Genomic DNA, 21,861 nt, shown 5'->3' with positions numbered 1-21,861 from the left:
TCTGCTATGACATGCAGACTGATTCTCTGCTGACATGAAGACAGATTCTCTGTTACGGGACCTCCCTCCTCTGCCTGGGTGCTGGGCCTAAATATATGCCAATGGACTGTTGCAGTGGTGGCTGACGTGAAGCCTCATTCTCTGCTATGACATGCAGACTGATTCTCTGCTGACATGAAGCCAGATTCTCTGTTACGGGACCTCCCTCCTCTGCCTGGGTGCTGGGCCTAAATATATGCCAATGGACTGTTGCAGTGGTGGCTGACGTGAAGCCTCATTCTCTGCTATGACATGCAGACTAATTCTCTGCTGACATGAAGACAGATTCTCTGTTACGGGACCTCTCTCCTCTGCCTGTGTGTGTGCTGGGCCTAAATATATGCCAATGGACTGTTGCAGTGGTGGCTGACGTGAAGCCTCATTCTCTGCTATGACATGCAGACTAATTCTCTGCTGACATGAAGACAGATTCTCTGTTACGGGACCTCTCTCCTCTGCCTGTGTGTGTGCTGGGCCTAAATATATGCCAATGGACTGTTGCAGTGGTGGCTGACGTGAAGCCTCATTCTCTGCTATGACATGCAGACTGATTCTCTGCTGACATGAAGACAGATTCTCTGTTACGGGACCTCCCTCCTCTGCCTGGGTGCTGGGCCTAAATATATGCCAATGGACTGTTGCAGTGGTGGCTGACGTGAAGCCTCATTCTCTGCTATGACATGCAGACTGATTCTCTGCTGACATGAAGACAGATTCTCTGTTACGGGACCTCTCTCCTCTGCCTGTGTGCTGGGCCTAAATATATGCCAATGGACTGTTGCAGTGGTGGCTGACGTGAAGCCTCATTCTCTGCTATGACATGCAGACTGGTTCTCTGCTGACATGAAGACAGATTCTCTGTTACGGGACCTCCCTCCTCTGCCTGGGTGCTGGGCCTAAATATATGCCAATGGACTGTTGCAGTGGTGGCTGACGTGAAGCCTCATTCTCTGCTATGACATGCAGACTGATTCTCTGCTGACATGAAGACAGATTCTCTGTTACGGGACCTCTCTCCTCTGCCTGTGTGTGTGCTGGGCCTAAATATATGCCAATGGACTGTTGCAGTGGTGGCTGACGTGAAGCCTCATTCTCTGCTATGACATGCAGACTGATTCTCTGCTGACATGAAGCCAGATTCTCTGTTACGGGACCTCTCTCCTCTGCCTGTGTGTGTGCTGGGCCTAAATATATGCCAATGGACTGTTGCAGTGGTGGCTGACGTGAAGCCTCATTCTCTGCTATGACATGCAGACTAATTCTCTGCTGACATGAAGCCAGATTCTCTGTTACGGGACCTCTCTCCTCTGCCTGGGTGCTGGGCCTAAATTTATGAAAATGGACTCTTACAGTGGTGGGTGACGTGAAGCCAGATTCTCTGCTATGGGACCTCTCTCCAATTGATTTTGGTTAATTTTTATTTATTTAATTTTTATTTTAATTCATTTCCCTATCCACATTTGTTTGCAGGGGATTTACCTACATGTTGCTGCCTTTTGCAGCCCTCTAGCTCTTTCCTGGGCTGTTTTACAGCCTTTTTAGTGCCGAAAAGTTCGGGTCCCCATTGACTTCCATGGGGTTCGGGTTCGGGACGAAGTTCGGATCGGGTTCGGATCCCGAACCCGAACATTTCCGGGATGTTCGGCCGAACTTCTCGAACCCGAACATCCAGGTGTTCGCTCAACTCTACTCTTCATGTTTTTATGCAAATCTTGGATTTATTATGCTGACTAAGAATACCATAAATATTAAGGAGAACTTTCAGCAAGCGACTATCATTATCACCTCTATTCTCAGGTGACCACTCTCATTGGTGGTGCTAATCATAGTGAAGGCGCTTTCCATTTTAAGAGGCTGTGAATGACTCAAATTTATGTTCCTCTAAACCAGAACACTTGTCACTGGAAAACTATCATATTCATATGACGTGCACAAATACAGTTTGTCTCACCCAATTCGTTCTTGCTCCATCTCCTCCATTTTGCTAGCTCTTGCTATAACTCGGTTGATAATTTCTTTCTCTTCATCAGTTAGGTCTTCTTTTCTTTGCCGCTCACCCTGATTTGCTGGGTGTACAGACCAGCCAGCATCATGTCTACAAAGCCAAGTGAAATATTTACCAGTCAACATACATTGCAGTGCCACACAGTTTTTCTATGTAAAATACGCAATTGAAACATCATCACTCACAAATGAGCAATTAAGAGTCATTTTTGTTTTGGATGTAGAGAATGTTTTGTCTATTAGTTTATTGTTCTTTTGACTAGTAAAGGTTTGTACCATAGATGCAAATTTACAAAACCCCCAAACTTAAAGTGCCCATACACTTTAACCCCTTAAGGACTCAGCCCTATTTCACCTTAAGGACTTTTTTTTGCAAATCTGACCAGTGTCACTTTAAGTGCTGATAACTTTAAAACGCTTTGACTTATCCAGGCCATTCTGAGATAGTTTTTTCGTCACATATTGTACTTCATGACACTGGTAAAATGAAGTTAAAAAAAAATAAAAAAATTTACCCAAAATGAAGTTAAAAATTGCTAATTTCCAAGTTTCAATTTCTCTACTTCTATAATACATAGTAATACCTCCAAAAATAGTTATTACTTTACATTCCCCATATGTCTACTTCATGTTTGGATCATTTTGGGAATGATATTTTATTTTTTGGGGATGTTACAAGGCTTAGAAGTTTATAAAACAAATCTTGAAATTTTTCTGAAATTTTCAAAAACTCAATTTTTAGGGACCAGTTCAGGTCTGAAGTCACTTTGCAAGGCTTACATAATAGAAACCACCCAAAAATGGCCCCATTCTATAAACTACACCCCTAAAGGTATTTAAAACTTATTTTACAAACTTTGTTAACCCTTTAGGTGTTTCACAAAAATTAATGGAAAATAGAGATACAATTTAAAAATTTCACTTTTTTGGCAGATTTTCCATTTTAATAATTTTTTTCCAGTTACAAAGCAAGGGTTAACAGCCAAACCAAACTCAATATTTATGGCCCTGATTCTGTAGTTTACAGAAACACCCCATATGTGGTCGTAAACCGCTGTATGGGCACACGGCAGGGCACAGAAGGAAAGGAATGCCATACGAATTTTGGAAGGCAGGTTTTGCTGGACAATTTTTTTTTACACCATGTCCCATTTGAAGCCCCCCTGATGCAACCCTAGAGTAGAAACTCCATAAAAGTGGCCCCATTTTAGAAACTACAGGATAGGGTGGCAGTATTGTTGGTACTAGTTTAGGGTACATATGATTTTTGGTTGCTCTATATTACACTTTTTGTGAGGCAAGGTAACAAGAAATAGCTGTTTTGGCACCATTAAAATTTTTTGTTATTTACAACATTTATCTGACAGGTTAGATCATGTGATATGCAGCGATACCTAATACATGTTTTTATTTATGTAAGTTTTACACAATGATTTCATTTTTGAAGCAAAAAAAATCATGTTTTAGTGTTTCCATAGTTTGAGAGCCATAATTTTTTCAGTTTTAGGGCGATCACCTTGGCTAGGGTATGATTTTTGCAGGATGAGATGATGGCTTTATTGGCACTATTTTGGGGTGCGTGTGACTTTTTGATCGCTTGCTTTTACACTTTTTGTGATGTAAGGTGACAAAAAATGATTTTTTTAGCACAGTTTTTATTAAAAAAAAATTACGGCGTTCATCTGAGGGGTTAGGTCATGTGATATTTTCATAGAGCCGGTCGATACGGACGTGGCGATACCTAATATGTATACTTATTTTTTATTTATATAAGTTTTACACAATGATTTCATTTTTGAAGCAAAAAAATCATGTTTTAGTGTTTCCATAGTCTGAGAGCAATCGTTTTTTCAGTTTTTGGGTGATTATCTTAAGTAGGGTCTCATTTTTTGATGGATGAGATGACAGTTTGATTGGCACTATTTTGGGGTGCATATGACTTTTTGATCGCTTGCTATACACTTTTGGTGATGTAAGGTAACAAAAAATAGTTTATTTAGCACAGTTTTTATTAAAAAAAATTTACGGTGTTCATCTGAGGGGTTAGATCATGTGATATTTTTATAGAGTCGGTCGATACGGACACGGCGATACCCAATATGTATACTTTTTTTTATTTATGTAAGTTTTACACAATAACAGCTTTTTTCAAAAAAAAAAATGATGTTTTAGTGTCTCCATATTCTGAGCCATAGTTTTTTTATTTTTTGGGCGATTGTCTCAGGTAGGGGCTCATTTTTTGCGGGATGAGGTGGCGGTTAGATTGGTATTATATTGGAGGGCAAACGCCTTTTTGATCGCTTGCTGTTGTACTTTTTGTGATGTAAGGTGACAAAAAGAATGGTTTATTTAGCACAGTTTATATATTTTTTTTTTTACGGTGTTCATCTGAGGGGTTAGGTGATGTGATATGTTTATAGAGCCGGTCGATACGGACGCGGTGATACCTAATATGTATACTTCACCCCCCTATTTTTTACCAATTGTTTTTTAACTTTATTTGGGGAAAGAATTATGTTTTTGTTTATTTTTACTTGAAACTTTAAATTTTTTTGAGGGGGGAAACTTGATTTTTTTTGTAACTTTTTTTAACATTTTTTATTTTGACCCACTTTGAGACTTGAACTTTGGGGGGTATATTCCTTTACAATGCATTCCAATACTTCTGTGTTGGAATGCATTGGCTGTATGAGTAATACTGTGTGTATTACTCATACAGCTTCCGGGGCCTGTGAGATCCAGGTAAAGCCAGGTAAAGCCGCAAACCACAGGTCTGAATTGACCTGCGGTTTGCGGTGATCGCCAATACCGGGGGGTCACATGACCCCCCCGGCATTTTGACAGGATGCCCACTGAATGATTTTAGCAGGGCATCCTGTTCCGATTAACCCCCGCCGCGCCGCAATCGCGGTTTAAACCCATGACGGATCGGTACGTCATGGGTCCTTAAGGACTCGGGAAACATGCCGTACCGGTACGTCATGCGTCCATAAGGGGTTAAAGAGTGTTCGGGCAACAGCTATCTCTCCTGACTTCCCAGTTGCCATGTTTTCAATGAGGAAAGAGGAGAAAATGTGAGGAAGTTAAGATGTCTTTGTGTCACACTCTGACGAGGCGCGGCTGAAAGAAGTTGTCCTGACCAAATGGAGAAGATGATGACAGAGAAGATCTACATTGGAGGAGACGTCACCTGGAGGCACTGAATGTGACAGGTATGTGCTATTGTATAGCAAGTACAGCAAAATGCGGTGTGTGGGGGAGGGCAACTTAGAGAACTGGGCCATATTCATTGGGGTTTGGGCCCTGGATCTTTTGAGACCCTAGCAAGGCCCCTGCTTGCAATACTGCAGAATGAGGTAAGATTCAATGAAGAATTCATCCAATAGACACACAGGACACCTTGGCCTGCTGCCAGACATCTGGAAGTGAGACAGACACAGGGTAAAGCAGCACCCATGCCTACCTAAAGTAGCAGGGCAGTGGTGGGCACAGGCTGCTAACGTAACAATACTTTTAAGGTCTGTGTCATTTGAAACAGATTTCAACCACTTACTGTCGAGATAAGGCCTCATGCACACAACAGTATTTTTTTACGGTCTGCAAAACGGAGTTCTGTTGTTCTGTGATCCCTGTCCGTTTTTTCTTCCATGTGTCTTCAGTGATTTTTGGAGGATCACCAGACATGAAGGAAAGTTAAAAAAAAAGTTGTCTTGGTGTCCGTCTGGCCGTGCTGAGCCAAACGGATCAGTCCTGACTTACAATGCAAGTCAATGGAGACGGATCTGTTTGACGTTGACACAATATGGTGCAATTGCAAACGGATCCGTCCCCCATTGACTTTCAATGTAAAGTCGGGAGTCCCTATCGGCGTTTTCTCCAATCCGATGGTATATTTTAACTTGAAGCGTCCCCATCACCATGGGAACGCCTCTATGTTAGAATATACCATCGGATTTGAGTTGCATCGTGAAAACTCAGATCCAACAGTATATTCTAACACAGAGGCGTTCCCATGGTGATGGGGACGCTTCAAGTTAGAATATACTAAGAACTGTGGACATGACTGCCCCCTGCTGCCTGGCAGCATCCGATCTCTTACAGGGGGCTGTGATCCACACAATTAACCCCTCAGGTGCCGCACCTGAGGGGTTAATTGTGCATATCATAGCCCCCTGTAAGAGATCAAGTGCTGCCAGGCAGCAGGGGGTAGACCCTCCTCCCTCCCCTGTATTAAATTCATTGGTGGCCAGTGTGGCCCCCCTCCCCTGTATTAAATTCATTGGTGGCCAGTGCGGCCCCCCTACCTCCCTCTCCTGTATTAAATTCATTGGTGGCCAGTGCGGCCCCCCTCCCTCCCTCTCCTGCTGTATTAAATTCATTGGTGGCCAGTGTGGCCTCTCCCCCCCCCCCCCCCGATCATTGGTGGCAGCGGAGAGTTCCGATCGGAGTCCTAGTTTAATCGCTGGGGCTCCGATCGGTAACCATGGCAACCAGGACGCTACTGCAGTTCTGGCTGCCATGGTTACTTAGCAATTTTAGAAGCATTATACTTATCTGCGCTGTCTGTGACCGGCCGGGCGCTCCTCCTACTGGTAAGTGAAAGGTCTGTGCAGCGCATTGCTTATAGCACAGACCTGTCACTTACCAGTAGGAGGAGCGCCCGGCCGGTCACAGACAGCGCAGGTAAGTATAATGCTTCTAAAATTGCTAAGTAACCATGGCAGCCAGGACTGCAGTAGCATCCTGGTTGCCATGGTTACCGATCGGAGCCCCAGCGATTAAACTGGGACTCCGATCGGAACTCTCTGCTGCCACCAATGATGGGGGGGGATTTTAATTAGGGGGGGAGAGGGGAGGCCGCACTGGCCACCAATGAATTTAATACAGGGGAGGGGGGATGGCCGCACTGGCCACCAATGAATTTAATACAGGGGAGGGGGGCCGCACTGGCCACCAATGAATTTAATACAGGGGAGGGGGGGCCAGGGGGGGCCACACTGGCCACCAATTAATTTAATACAGGGGATGGGGGGCCGGGGGGGCGCACTGGCCACCAATTAATTTAATACAGGGGAGGGAGGGAAGGGGGGCGCACTGGCCACCAATGAATTAAAAACTGGGGAGGGAGGGGGGGTCTGCCCCCTGCTGCCTGGCAGCACCTGATCTCTTACAGGGGGCTATGATACGCACAATTAACCCCTCAGGTGCCGCACCTGAGGGGTTAATTGTGCGGATCACAGCCCCCTATAAGAGATCGTTTGCTGCCAGGCAGCAGGGGGCAGTCATGTCCACAGTTCTTAGTATATTCTAACTTCTCTGTGTTAGAATATACTGCCGGATCTGAGTTTTCACGGACACGGATGGCAATCTTGTGTGCCTCCATGTTTTTTCACGGACCCATTGACTTGAATGGGTCTGTGAAACGTTGTCCGTCAAAAAAATAGGACAGGTCATATTTTTTTGACGGACAGGAAACACGGATCACGGACGCGGATGACAAACGGTGCATTTTCTGAGTTTTCAACGGACCCATTGAAAGTCAATGGGTCCGCAGAAAATCACGGAAAAGAGAACAACGGACACGGATGCACACAACGGTCGTGTGCATGAGGCCTTACTGTGACTTTTAAATATATATATACAGACGTGGACAAAATTGTTGGTACCCTTTGGTCAATGAAAGAAAAAGTCACAATGGTCACAGAAATAACTTTAATCTGACAAAAGTAATAATAAATTAAAATTCTATAAATGTTAACCAATGAAAGTCAGACATTGTTTTTCAACCATGCTTCAACAGAATTATGTAAAAAAATAAACTCATGAAACAGGCATGGACAAAAATGATGGTACCCCTAACTTAATATTTTGTTGCGCAACCTTTTGAGGCAATCACTGCAATCAAACGCTTCCTGTAACTGTCAATGAGACATCTGCACCTCTCAGCAGGTATTTTGGCCCACTCCTCATGAGCAAACTGCTCCAGTTGTGTCCGGTTTGAAGGGTGCCTTTTCCAGACTGCATGTTTCAGCTCCTTCCAAAGATGCTCAATAGGATTGAGGTCAGGGCTCATAGAAGGCCACTTTAGAATAGTCCAATTTTTTCCTCTTAGCCATTCTTGGGTGTTTTTAGCGGTGTGTTTTGGGTCATTGTCCTGTTGCAAGACCCATGACCTGCGACTGAGACCAAGCTTTCTGACACTGGCTAGTACATTTCTCTCTAGAATTCCTTGATAGTCTTGAGATTTCATTGTACCCTGCACAGATTCAAGACACCCTGTGCCAGACGCAGCAAAGCAGCCCCAGAACATAACAGAGCCTCCTCCATGTTTCACAGTAGGGACAGTGTTCTTTTCTTGATATGCTTCATTTTTTCGTCTGTGAACATACAGCTGATGTGCCTTGGCAAAAACTTCGATTTTTGTCTCATCTGTCCACAGGACATTCTCCCAGAAGCTTTGTGGCTTGTCAACATGTAGTTTGGCATATTCCAGTCTTGCTTTTTTATGATTCGTTTTCAACAATGGTGTCCTCCTTGGTCGTCTCCCATGTAGTCCACTTTGGCTCAAACAACGACGGATGGTGCGATCTGACACTGATGTTCCTTGAGCATGAAGTTCACCTTGAATCTCTTTAGAAGTCTTTCTAGGCTCTTTTGTTACCATTCGGATTATCCGTCTCTTAGATTTGTCATCAATTTTCCTCCTGCGGCCACGTCCAGGGAGGTTGGCTACAGTCCCATGGATCTTAAACTTATGAATAATATGTGCAACTGTACTCACAGGAACATCTAGTTGCTTGGAGATGGTCTTATAGCCTTTACCTTTAACATGCTTGTCTATAATTTTCTTTCTGATCTCTTGAGACAGCTCTTTCCTTTGCTTCCTCTGGTCCATGTCGAGTGTGGTACACACCATATCACCAAACAACACAGTGATTACCTGGAGCCATATATATAGGCCCAATGGCTGATTACAAGGTTGTAGACACCTGTGATGCTAATTAGTGGACACACCTTGAATTAACATGTCCCTTTGGTCACATTATGTTCTGTGTTTTCTAGGGGTACCATCATTTTTGTCCATGCCTGTTTCATGAGTTTATTTTTTTACATAATTCTGTTGAAGCATGGTTGAAAAACAATGTCTGACTTTCATTGGTTAACATTTATAGAATTTTAATTTATTATTACTTTTGTCAGATTAAAGTTATTTCTGTGACCATTGTGACTTTTTCTTTCATTGACCAAAGGGTACCAACAATTTTGTCCACGTCTGTATATATTTGGTCATTGTCAGCTGCACAGATTGGTAATACTTGGAAAGGTATGTGTGCACCCCATCAGTAGAAGCCCAGGCCAGGTGACAGATCAAGGCAGTGATTAATCAGCAATTTGTTGGTTTCATTTACGGTGTTGTGGTCTGGAACGACAAGCTTCACAACCATTCATGAACACCAAGTCACTCAGAAAAAGGCCATCTGAAATCTGTAATCTAGTCTTCTAATTGTCCCATTCCACAAAGCTGTTTTAATGACCCTAGAATAGTACCTGGACTTTCTGAAGCACCAGTGGTCAGTTGTCATAAAAGGGAATAAGTATTGTAAGTTATAATCATTCTCAATATTTCTCAGCTGTCAACATTATAACTGGCAAACGATGCAGGACAAATATGCTTGTCTTGAGTGGCAGACATTTGCCACATTAGGACAAGCATACTCATCCTGCTGACCAACGTGGGCACAGCAAGAGTGGCTGTGTGATCAGGAGTGGGGTAACAGCTATAATATGCAGCTGTGGCCCAGCTCTAATGGTGGAGATCAGAGGAACGTCTGATTTTTGCCATTTAACGCTTTAGATGGTCCACAACATCTAAGAGGGAGTTGGCTCCCTTTGTCAGCCAGTCCACCCTTGCAGTGCAAACATGGGGTACAGATGGTAAACATGGCAGCCTGAGCCTAACAAAGACTCCCGAGTCTGCCATCAATATATGCCAGTTATAATTGCCATGCCAGAGGCGTGGCCTAATAGGCTGCGTGCCAATATAACACTGATAGACTGTAAAGCACTAGAACAAGTCCCCAATGGAAACAAAAAAGGGAAAATTAAGTTAAATAAATGAATTATTTAAATATAGAAAAGTCTTCTCCCTCTCCTCAAAAATTATCTGTAACACCTTATTTTCAAATTTATTCAATTTATTTAATTTTTGGAATTCACCAATAACAAATTACATATTAGTACTGTACTGTTGTAATTGTAAGGATCCATAGAAGGAAGTTAGCTTATTTATACTGTGCCGTGCATGATGTAAAAAAATTAAAACTATGGCGAAGCAGTTTTTTTTAATCCCCTCCCAAAAAATTTAAATCTATCAACATATAAAATATATAGCCAAAATGGTAACACTAAAAACTGGATCCTATCCTGTCCTTTAAAAAGCAAACCCTCGCTCCATTACGTTCAAGGAATGTGGTGACACAAAAATTGTTCTGAAAGCCTTGTTGTAGTCCAGCACATTAGAGGGGTCGTGCAGTGCGATATAAAGATAGGTCATGAATATTAGATCGGCGAGAGTCTGACACCCCCATAGATCAGCTGCTTGGAGGGATAGCAGCGCTGCTTCTGATTCAAAATTACCTGTGCGCTGTCTCCTTTGTAGTGGTCGTCACAGTAACTACAACTGCTCATCCCATTCACTTAAAGGAAGTGTGTCATCAGAAAATGACCTATTGTTTAAATCGGATTTTTAAAGAATTTCAAATTTTCCATGTCAATATCTATATTTAAACAAAAACCATAACATCCTGCAATTTTCTCATTGGTCACTTAGAATAATAACAGGCACCACTTCCTGGTCTGTACAGATCACTTTACCGCAGTTACCTGCTTATCTATACGCAGAGGTGATATCATTACAGGCATGATTACAATGACAGATCCACCAATCACAAGGGGCGATTGTCAGAGCTTATCTATTCTTCCCTTGTACAATGACCTTCGCACAGGTCACAGAGCAGGCCTAGAAGACTGTCCCATAGAAGTCAATAGGGTCCCCTCCTGACCCTTGTGTTTATGACTCATGGGGCTGTCGTAAAGCAATTTTTTTATGCTGTGAAAATGCTGTTAAGAACAGCTCAGACAAGATAGCCGTTCCCATAATAAAGTTCAGGAAATAGAATTAAAAAATTCTGCAATCACAAAATAAAATCAGATTAGAAAAAAATTATATGTGTTACTATCTGGTTTTCAACTACTACGCTTTCCCTTTAAGTGCAAGGATAAGGTGTGTTATACAACAGCTATCTACTACTAATGTCCTTTAGGACTATTTAACACCTATTAATCCTGCACCTACCAATATCCTAAGACTTAACTTTTATTGCTTATAAATAAAATTTATAGTAGTGCACCGACATACAGTTAGTGATTTAAAATTCCCAGTATCACGGGCCTTCATATGTCGCTTAGGGCATGTTGTCAGTATAGTTATCTGACTTCATATGCCTACTGCTGGATTAGAACACACTATTGCCATAGCAGGCTGTGCACTTGCCTGTATATATTATCGGCACTGTGTCTTAAATTTCTTCTATATACATAGGCCACAGTGATTGCTGTTTAAAATTCGAGCCTCACGCTGCCCCCCGACATGTTTCGCCGTATCACGGCGTCCTCAGGGGTTAGGGCAGTGTCTGAGCGTGTTCGCCTCACTAATGACTTATAAGACCTTTGTTTATGACGTATTTCCTATGCGTTTTATTGGGGGCGTGGTGGATACCTCTGCTGGACTGCTGATTGGATGAGTAGTGGGGCTCGGCTCTGTGACGTACTGGCCTCGCCCTTTGACGTCAGTTGTTTACAATTCCTCTCATCTCAATTGGTGCGGGTCATCATTCAGTGTCGCGCTTGTTGATGACGCTGGAGCTCTCTCCGCTCCTGTGTTACTGCGCATGTTTTCGAACTTTGTTCACGATCCAGATTTTCCATTGCGCATGCCTGCGGACTTCGGCTCCAGCGACGTCGCAGCACATCTATTCCTCAGGTGATCTCTGCCACAGCCGATTGACATTGTTATTTTATATTGTGCCCTTTGCCTCTTTTTTCACCAACAACAGTAGCTATTTCCCAGCAGGTTTCCCCCAGATTCTTTTCATATTTTCTCCCTCATTTCACATTTACTCTCCAGGATTAATAATTGAATTATCACTTTTTCAGTTTAGTATATCTCCACTAGCTTCTCCATATATTTCCATACTTTTCTAAGAATTCAAACTGGGCTTAATTCTAATATTTGTCCGGGATATAGGGGGGACATATATCCCGGACAAATATTAGAATTAAGCCCAGTTTGAATTCTTAGAAAAGTATGGAAATATATGGAGAAGCTAGTGGAGATATACTAAACTGAAAAAGTGATAATTCAATTATTAATCCTGGAGAGTAAATGTGAAATGAGGGAGAAAATATGAAAAGAATCTGGGGGAAACCTGCTGGGAAATAGCTACTGTTGTTGGTGGAAAAAGAGGCAAAGGGCACAATATAAAATAACAATGTCAATCGGCTGTGGCAGAGATCACCTGAGGAATAGATGTGCTGCGACGTCGCTGGAGCCGAAGTCCGCAGGCATGCGCAATGGAAAATCTGGATCGTGAACAAAGTTCGAAAACATGCGCAGTAACACAGGAGCGGAGAGAGCTCCAGCGTCATCAACAAGCGCGACACTGAATGATGACCCGCACCAATTGAGATGAGAGGAATTGTAAACAACTGACGTCAAGGGGCGAGGCCAGTACGTCACAGAGCCGAGCCCCACTACTCATCCAATCAGCAGTCCAGCAGAGGTATCCACCACGCCCCCAATAAAACGCATAGGAAATACGTCATAAACAAAGGTCTTATAAGTCATTAGTGAGGCGAACACGCTTAGACACTGCCCTAACCCCTGAGGACGCCGTGATACGGCAAAACATGTCGGGGGGCAGCGTGAGGCTCGAATTTTAAACAGCAATCACTGTGGCCTATGTATATAGAAGAAATTTAAAGAGGACCTTTCACTCATATACAAACTAAAAACTAACTATACCTGTGGGCAGAGCGGCGCCCAGGGGTCCCCCTGCACTTACTAGTATGCCTGGGCGCCGCTCCGTTCGCCCGGTATAGGCTCCGGTGTCTCAGCTCCGTCTGTTGTATTGGACTGATTTTTTGTAGGAGGCGTGTCCCTTGCTGCAGTGCTGGCCAATCGCAGCACACAGCTCATAGCCTGGCTATGAGCTGTGCGCTGCGATTGGCCAGCAGTGCAGCAAGGGACACGCCTCCTACAAAAAATCAGTCAGAGGGAGCGCAGACACCGGAGCCTATACCGGGCGAACGGAGCGGCGCCCAGACTTACTAGTAAGTGCAGGGGGACCCCTGGGCGCCGCTCTGCCCACTGATCTAGTTAGTTTTTAGTTTGTACAGTAGTGAAAGGTCCTCTTTAAGACACAGTGCCGATAATATATACAGGCAAGCGCGCAGCCTGCTATGGCAATAGTGTGTTCTAATCCAGCAGTAGGCATATGAAGTCAGATAACTATACTGACAACATGCCCTAAGCAACATATAAAGGCCCGTGATACTGGGAATTTTATTTATAAGCAATAAAAGTTAAGTCTTAGGATATTGGTAGGTGCAGGATTAATAGGTGTTAAATAGTCCTAAAGGACATTAGTAGTAGATAACTATCTGGTTTTAACTGACAGAAAACATTTTGGTGACACATTTCCTTTAAATGGTACGAGCAGTTGTAATTACACTACTCCACCTCTAGAAAAGTGCCAACACCCATGTGAAGCTCTTGCACGAGCATTGCTACCCCTCAAAGCACCTTATGTGCCTGTAGTTAGATCCCCGCCAATCTGATATTGATAACTTATCTTGAGGATACATGATCAATATCTTAGCATTACACAACCCCTTAGGGTACCTGGAAACAGAGAGGTATACGCATGGTTTTTCGCCGTAGATTGCTGAGTGGAAAAAACGTAGCGTTGTGCAGTACCAGCAAAGTGTATGAGATTAAAAAACAAATCTTATGTACACATTGCGGAAATTGACCTGCTGTGTGGATTTAGATGTTTGCCGTTTTAGCTGCAGATTTCACCCTTTTCCATTGAAGGGTGAGATCTACAGCAAAACCAAATCTGCACTAAAAACCGCTATTAGAATTTGTGGGTTTACACATGGAAATGTGTGCAGATTTTCTGCACAGTGACCTGCGCGTACCTTAATGTGTAGGATGTTGCTTGGTTTCTTATTAGAGTTGAGCAAACACCTGGATGTTCGGGTTCGAGAAGTTTGGCCGAACTTCCCGAAAATGTTCGGGTTCGGGATCCGAACCCGATCCGAACTTCGTCCCGAACCCCATTGAAGTCAATGGGGACCCGAACTTTTCGGCACTAAAAAGGCTGTAAAACAGCCCAGGAAAGGGCTAGAGGGCTGCAAAAGGCAGCAACATGTAGGTAAATCCCCTGCAAACAAATGTGGATAGGGAAATGAATTAAAATAAAAATTAAATAAATAAAAATTAACCAAAATCAATTGGAGAGAGGTCCCATAGCAGAGAATCTGGCTTCCCGTCACCCACCACTGGAACAGTCCATTCTCAGACATTTAGGCCCCGGAACCCAGGCAGAGGAGAGAGGTCCCGTAACAGAGAATCTGGCTTCATGTCAGCAGAGAATTAGTCTGCATGTCATAGCAGAGAATGAGGCTTCACGTCAGCCACCACTGCAACAGTCCATTGGCATATATTTAGGCCCAGCACACAGGCAGAGGAGAGAGGTCCCGTAACAGACAATCTGGCTTCATGTCAGCAGAGAATCAGTCTTCATGTCATAGCAGAGAATCAGGCTTCACGTCAGCCACCACTGCAACAGTCCATTGGCATATATTTAGGCCCAGCACCCAGGCAGAGGAGAGAGGTCCCGTAACAGACAATCTGGCTTCATGTCAGCAGAGAATCAGTCTGCATGTCATAGCAGAGAATGAGGCTTCACGTCACCCACCACTGCAACAGTCCATTGTCATAAATTTAGGCCCAGCACCCAGGCAGAGGAGAGAGGTCCCGTAACAGACAATCTGGCTTCATGTCAGCAGAGAATCAGTCTTCATATCATAGCAGAGAATCAGGCTTCACGTCACCCACCACTGTAAGAGTCAATTTTCATAAATTTAGGCCCAGCACCCAGGCAGAGGAGAGAGGTCCCGTAACAGAGGATCTGGCTTCATGTCAGCAGAGAATCAGTCTGCATGTCATAGCAGAGAATCAGGCTTCACGTCACCCAACATTGGAACAGTCCATTGGCATATATTTAGGCCCCGGCACCCAGACAGAGGAGAGGTTCATTCAACTTTGGGTAGCCTCGCAATATAATGGTAAAATGAAAATAAAAATAGGATTGAATGAGGAAGTGCCCTGGAGTCCAATAATATATGGTTAAGGGGAGGTAGTTAATGTCTAATCTGGAAAAGGGACGGACAGATCCTGTGGGATCCATGCCTGGTTCATTTTTATGAACGTCAGCTTGTCCACATTGGCTGTAGACAGGCGGCTGCGTTTGTCTGTAATGACGCCCCCTGCCATGCTGAATACACGTTCAGACAAAACGCTGGCCGCCGGGCAGGCCAGCACCTCCAAGGCATAAAAGGCTAGCTCTGGCCACGTGGACAGTTTAGAGACCCAGAAGTTGAATGGGGCCGAACCATCAGTCAGTACGTGGAGGGGTGTGCACATGTACTGTTCCACCATGTTAGTGAAATGTTGCCTCCTGCTAACACGTTGCGTATCAGGTGGTGGTGCAGTTAGCTGTGGCGTGTTGACAAAAGTTTTCCACATCTCTGCCATGCTAACCCTGCCCTCAGAGGAGCTGGCATTGACACAGCTGCCTTGGCGACCTCTTGCTCCTCCTCTGCCTTGGCCTTGGGCTTCCACTTGTTCCCCTGTGACATTTGGGAATGCTCTCAGTAGCGCGTCTACCAACGTGCGCTTGTACTCGCGCATCTTCCTATCACGCTCCAGTGCAGGAAGTAAGGTGGGCACATTGTCTTTGTAGCGTGGATCCAGCAGGGTGGCAACCCAGTAGTCCGCACAGGTTAAAATGTGGGGAACTCTGCTGTCGTTGCGCAGGCACTGCAGCATGTAGTCGCTCATGTGTGCCAGGCTGCCCAGGGGTAAGGACAAGCTGTCCTCTGTGGGAGGCGTATCGTCATCGTCCTGCCTTTCCCCCCAGCCACGCACCAGTGATGGACCCGAGCTGCGTTGGGTGTTAACCCCGCTGTGACCATGCTTCATCCTCATCCTCCTCCACCTCCTCCTCATCCTCGTCCTCCTCGTCCTCCAGTAGTGGGCCCTGGCTGGCCACATTTGTACCTGGCCTCTGCTGTTGCCAAAAACCTCCCTCTGAGTCACTTCGAAGAGACTGGCCTGAAAGTGCTAAAAATGACCCCTCTTCCTCCTCCTCCTCCTCCTGGGCCACCTCCTCTTCCATCATCGCCCTAAGTGTTTTCTCAAGGAGACATAGAAGTGGTATTGTAACGCTGATAACGGCGTCATCGCCACTGGCCATGTTGGTGGAGTACTCGAAACAGCGCAACAGGGCACACAGGTCTCGCATGGAGGCCCAGTCATTGGTGGTGAAGTGGTGCTGTTCTGTAGTGCGACTGACCCGTGCGTGCTGCAGCTGAAACTCCACTATGGCCTGCTGCTGCTCGCACAGTCTGTCCAGCATGTGCAAGGTGGAGTTCCACCTGGTGGGCACGTCGCATATGAGGCGGTGAGCGGGAAGGCCGAAGTTACGCTGTAGCGCAGACAGGCGAGCAGCAGCAGGATGTGAACGCCGGAAGCGCGAACAGACGGCCCGCACTTTATGCAGCAGCTCTGACATGTCGGGGTAGTTGTGTATGAACTTCTGCACCACCAAATTCAGCACATGCGCCAAGCAAGGGATGTGCGTCAAATTGGCTAGTCCCAGAGCTGCAACGAGATTTCGCCCATTATCACACACCACCAGGCCGGGCTTGAGGCTCACCGGCAGCAACCACTCGTCGGTCTGTTGTTCTATACCCCGCCACAACTCCTGTGCGGTGTGGGGCCTGTCCCCCAAACATATGAGTTTCAGAATGGCCTGCTGACGTTTACCCCGGGCTGTGCTGAAGTTGGTGGTGAAGGTGTGTGGCTGACTGGATGAGCAGGTGGAAGAAGAGGAGGAGGAAGCCGAGAAGGAGGAGGTGGCAACAGGAGGCAAAGAATGTTGCCCTGCGATCCTTGGCGGCGGAAGGACGTGCGCCAAACAGCTCTCCGCCTGGGGCCCAGCTGCCACTACATTTACCCAGTGTGCAGTTAGGGAGATATAGCGTCCCTGGCCGTGCTTACTGGTCCACGTATCTGTGGTTAGGTGGACCTTGCTACAGATGGCGTTGCGCAGTGCACACTTGATTTTATCGGATACTTGGTTGTGCAGGGAAGGCATGGCTCTCTTGGAGAAGTAGTGGCGGCTGGGAACAACATACTGTGGGACAGCAAGCGACATGAGCTGTTTGAAGCTGTCTGTGTCCACCAGCCTAAATGACAGCATTTCATAGGCCAGTAGTTTAGAAATGCTGGCATTCAGGGCCAGGGATCGAGGGTGGCTAGGTGGGAATTTACGCTTTCTCTCAAATGTTTGTGAGATGGAGAGCTGAACGCTGCCGTGTGACATGGTTGAGACGCTTGGTGACGGAGGTGGTGGTGTTGGTGGTACATCCCCTGTTTGCTGGGCGGCAGGTGCCAACGTTCCTCCAGAGGCGGAGGAAGAGGCCGAGGCGGCAGCAGCAGAAGAGGCCGAGGCGGCAGCAGCAGAAGAGGTAGCAGGGGGAGCCTGAGTGACTTCCTTGGTTTTAAGGTGTTTACTCCACTGCAGTTCATGCTTTGCATGCAGGTGCCTGGTCATGCAGGTTGTGCTCAGGTTCAGAACGTTAATGCCTCGCTTCAGGCTCTGATGGCACAGCGTGCAAACCACTCGGGTCTTGTCGTCAGCACATTGTTTGAAGAAGTGCCATGCCAGGGAACTCCTTGAAGCTGCCTTTGGGGTGCTCGGTCCCAGATGGCGGCGGTCAGTAGCAGGCGGAGTCTCTTGGCGGCGGGTGTTCTGCTTTTGCCCACTGCTCCCTCTTTTGCTACGCTGTTGGCTCGGTCTCACCACTGCCTCTTCCTCCGAACTGTGAAAGTCAGTGGCACGACCTTCATTCCATGTGGGGTCTAGGACCTCATCGTCCCCTGCATCGTCTTCCACCCAGTCTTGATCCCTGACCTCCTGTTCAGTCTGCACACTGCAGAAAGACGCAGCAGTTGGCACCTGTGTTTCGTCATCATCAGAGACATGCTGAGGTGGTATTCCCATGTCCTCATCATCAGGAAACATAAGTGGTTGTGCGTCAGTGCATTCTATGTCTTTCACCGCTGGGGAAGGGCTAGGTGGATGCCCTTGGGAAACCCTGCCAGCGGAGTCTTCAAACAGCATAAGAGACTGCTGCATAACTTGAGGCTGAGACAGTTTCCCTGGTATGCATGGGGGTGATGTGACAGACTGATGGGGTTGGTTTTCAGGCGCCATCTGTGCGCTTTCTGCAGAAGACTGGGTGGGAGATAATGTGAACGTGCTGGATCCACTGTCGGCCACCCAATTGACTAATGCCTGTACCTGCTCAGGCCTTACCATCCTTAGAACGGCATTGGGCCCCACCATATATCGCTGTAAATTCTGGCGGCTACTGGGACCTGAGGTAGTTGGTACACTAGGACGTGTGGATGTGGCAGAACGGCCACGTCCTCTCCCAGCACCAGAGGGTCCACTAACACCACCACGACCATGTCCACGTCCGCGTCCCTTACTAGATGTTTTCCTCATTGTTATGGTTCACCACAACAACAAAAATATTATTTGGCCCAATGTATTGTATTCAAATTCAGCGGGATATAAATTTGAGGCCTAGTATTTAGGCGCCGGGTGACCGGTATGGATTTACTAACAGAATTGGACTTGGAAATGCACAGTAGCGTGTGTGTGAAGTTATTCTGAATGACCCTATGTGCACCTTGAATATTATATACCCTTTTAGGGATAGATTTCAAATAGCTCTGATATAGCAGGAACCACTAAATTATGAAATTGCTAAATTGGGAATTGTATTTCAACCCAGAACAAAAAATGTGCTTTGACGGACACTAAATATCTTTCCCAGCCACAACAGGACAGCGGTAACGAGAGATTTAGCGGGATATAAATTTGAGGCCTAGTATTTAGGCGCTGGGTGACCGGTATGGATTTAGTGACAGAATTAGACTTGGAAATGCACAGTAGCGTGTGTGTGAAGTTATTCTGAATGACCCTATGTGCACCTTGAATATTATATACCCTTTTAGGGATAGATTTCAAATAGCTCTGATATAGCAGGAACCACTAAATTATGAAATTGGTAAATTGGGAATTGTATTTCAACCCAGAACAAAAAATGTGCTTTGACGGACACTAAATAACTTTCCCAGCCACAACAGGACAGCGGTAACGAGAGATTTAGCGGGATATAAATTTGAGGCCTAGTATTTAGGCGCTGGGTAACCGGTATGGATTTAGTGACAGAATTAGACTTGGAAATGCACAGTAGCGTGTCTGTGAAGTTATTCTGAATGACCCTATGTGCACCTTGAATATTATATACCCTTTTAGGGATAGATTTCAAATAGCTCTGATATAGCAGAAACCACTAAATTATGAAATTGCTAAATTGGGAATTGTATTTCAACCCAGAACTAAAAATGTGCTTTGACGGACACTAAATAACTTGCCCAGCCACAACAGTACAGCGGTAACGACAGATTTAGCGGGATATAAATTTGAGGCCTAGTATTTAGGCGCTGGGTGACCGGTATGGATTTAGTGACAGAATTAGACTGGGATATGGCCAAAAAATAACCACACTATTGCTGGTTAAATGCACTTGGTGACGGGCGCAGCTTGCCCCTGATGTAGTATATGGCCAAAAAATGAACAGACTATTGCTGGTTAAATGCACTTGGTGTCACAGCTTGACGAACCACACTACTGAGGGTTAAATGCACTTGGTGTGACAGCTTGACCAACCACACTACTGAGGGTTAAATGCACTTGGTAACGGGCGCGGCTTGCCCCTGATGTAGTATATGGCCAAAAAATGAACAGACTATTGCTGGTTAAATGCACTTGGTGACAGGCGCAGCTTGCCCCTGATTTAGTATATGGCCAAAAAATGAACAGACTATTGCTGGTTAAATACACTTGGTGTGATAGCTTGACCAACCACACTACTGAGGGTTAAATGCACTTGGTGACGGGCGCAGCTTGCCCCTGATGTAGTATATGGCCAAAAAATTAACAGACTATTGCTGGTTAAATGCACTTGGTGACGGGCGCAGCTTGCCCCTGATGTAGTATATGGCCAAAAAATTAACAGACTATTGCTGGTTAAATGCACTTGGTGACGGGCGCAGCTTGCCCCTGATGTAGTATATGGCCAAAAAATAACAGACTATTGCTGGTTAAATGCACTTGGTGTGATAGCTTGACCAACCACACTACTGATGGTTAAATGCACTTGGTGACGGGCGCAGCTTGCCCCTGATGTAGTATATGGCCAAAAAATGAACAGACTATTGCTGGTTAAATGCACTTGGTGTCACAGCTTGACGAACCACACTACTGAGGGTTAAATGCACTTGGTGACGGGCGCAGCTTGCCCCTGATGTAGTATATGGCCAAAAAATAAACAGACTATTGCTGGTTAAATGCACTTGGTGTGACAGCTTCACCCTGATGTAGGCTTTAGCCAAAAAACAACCACACCATTGAGGGTTAAATGCACTTGGTGACAGGCGCAGCTTGCCCCTGATGTAGTATATGGCCAAAAAATAAACAGACTATTGCTGGTTAAATGCACTTGGTGTGACAGCTTCACCCTGATGTAGGCTTTAGCCAAAAAACAACCACACCATTGAGGGTTAAATGCACTTGGTCGCAGCTTGTGCTGGCGCACCACAAGACATAAAATGACCGCCGATCACCCCAGAAAAATGTGACTGACAAACGGTCTGGGCAGCCTAAAAACAGTGAGCAATTGAGTATCAGCAGCTCAATGACTTACAGCTGCAGATCGATCAATAATCAAGTCCTTTGGAGGAGTTAATCTGCCTAATCCTGCCCTACTGTCGCAGCCGCAACCTCTCCCTACGCTAATCAGAGCAGAGTGACGGGCGGCGCTATGTGACTCCAGCTTAAATAGAGGCTGGGTCACATGGTGCTCTGGCCAATCACAGCCATGCCAATAGTAGGCATGGCTGTGATGGCCTCTTGGGGCAAGTAGTATGACGATTGTTGATTGGCTGCTTTGCAGCCTTTCAAAAAGCGCCAAGAAAGCATCACAAAAGCGCCAAGAAAGCGACGAACACCGAACCCGAACCCGGACTTTTACGAAAATGTCCGGGTTCGGGTCCGTGTCACGGACACCCCAAAATTCGGTACGAACCCGAACTATACAGTTCGAGTTCGCTCATCCCTATTTCTTATATTTTGTTCTATATTATATATACTACTTATCAGTGCTTTATGGTTATTATGTACTTACTTATTCCCCATATCTGCCATGATCTCAACTGTATTCCATTTTTAAATACTTCTAATGTACCTTCTATTGGATTAAACAAAGGTTCAGCAATATCTTTCAGCCTGACCTGAAACATGAGCTTGCCCTCAGCATCTATTATTTCCACTG

General features: G+C 45.4%; 1 protein-coding gene across 1 annotated transcript in view; it reads right to left on the bottom strand.

The window, feature by feature from the left end:
• RPH3A (rabphilin 3A) overlaps positions 1 to 21,861 on the bottom strand; it is a 305,156-nt gene that overhangs the window by 133,484 nt on the left and 149,811 nt on the right. Inside the window, exon 3 of the mRNA XM_044282127.1 lies at positions 1,991 to 2,134. Within this exon, the coding sequence (XP_044138062.1) occupies positions 1,991 to 2,134 (144 nt within the window). The remainder of the gene's footprint in view (positions 1 to 1,990; positions 2,135 to 21,861) is intronic.

This window comes from Bufo gargarizans, chromosome 1 (genome assembly GCF_014858855.1).
Source record: "Bufo gargarizans isolate SCDJY-AF-19 chromosome 1, ASM1485885v1, whole genome shotgun sequence".
NCBI lineage: Eukaryota > Metazoa > Chordata > Amphibia > Anura > Bufonidae > Bufo > Bufo gargarizans.
Note: the sequence above shows the minus strand (reverse complement) of the source record. Positions and strands in the feature narration are given on the sequence as shown.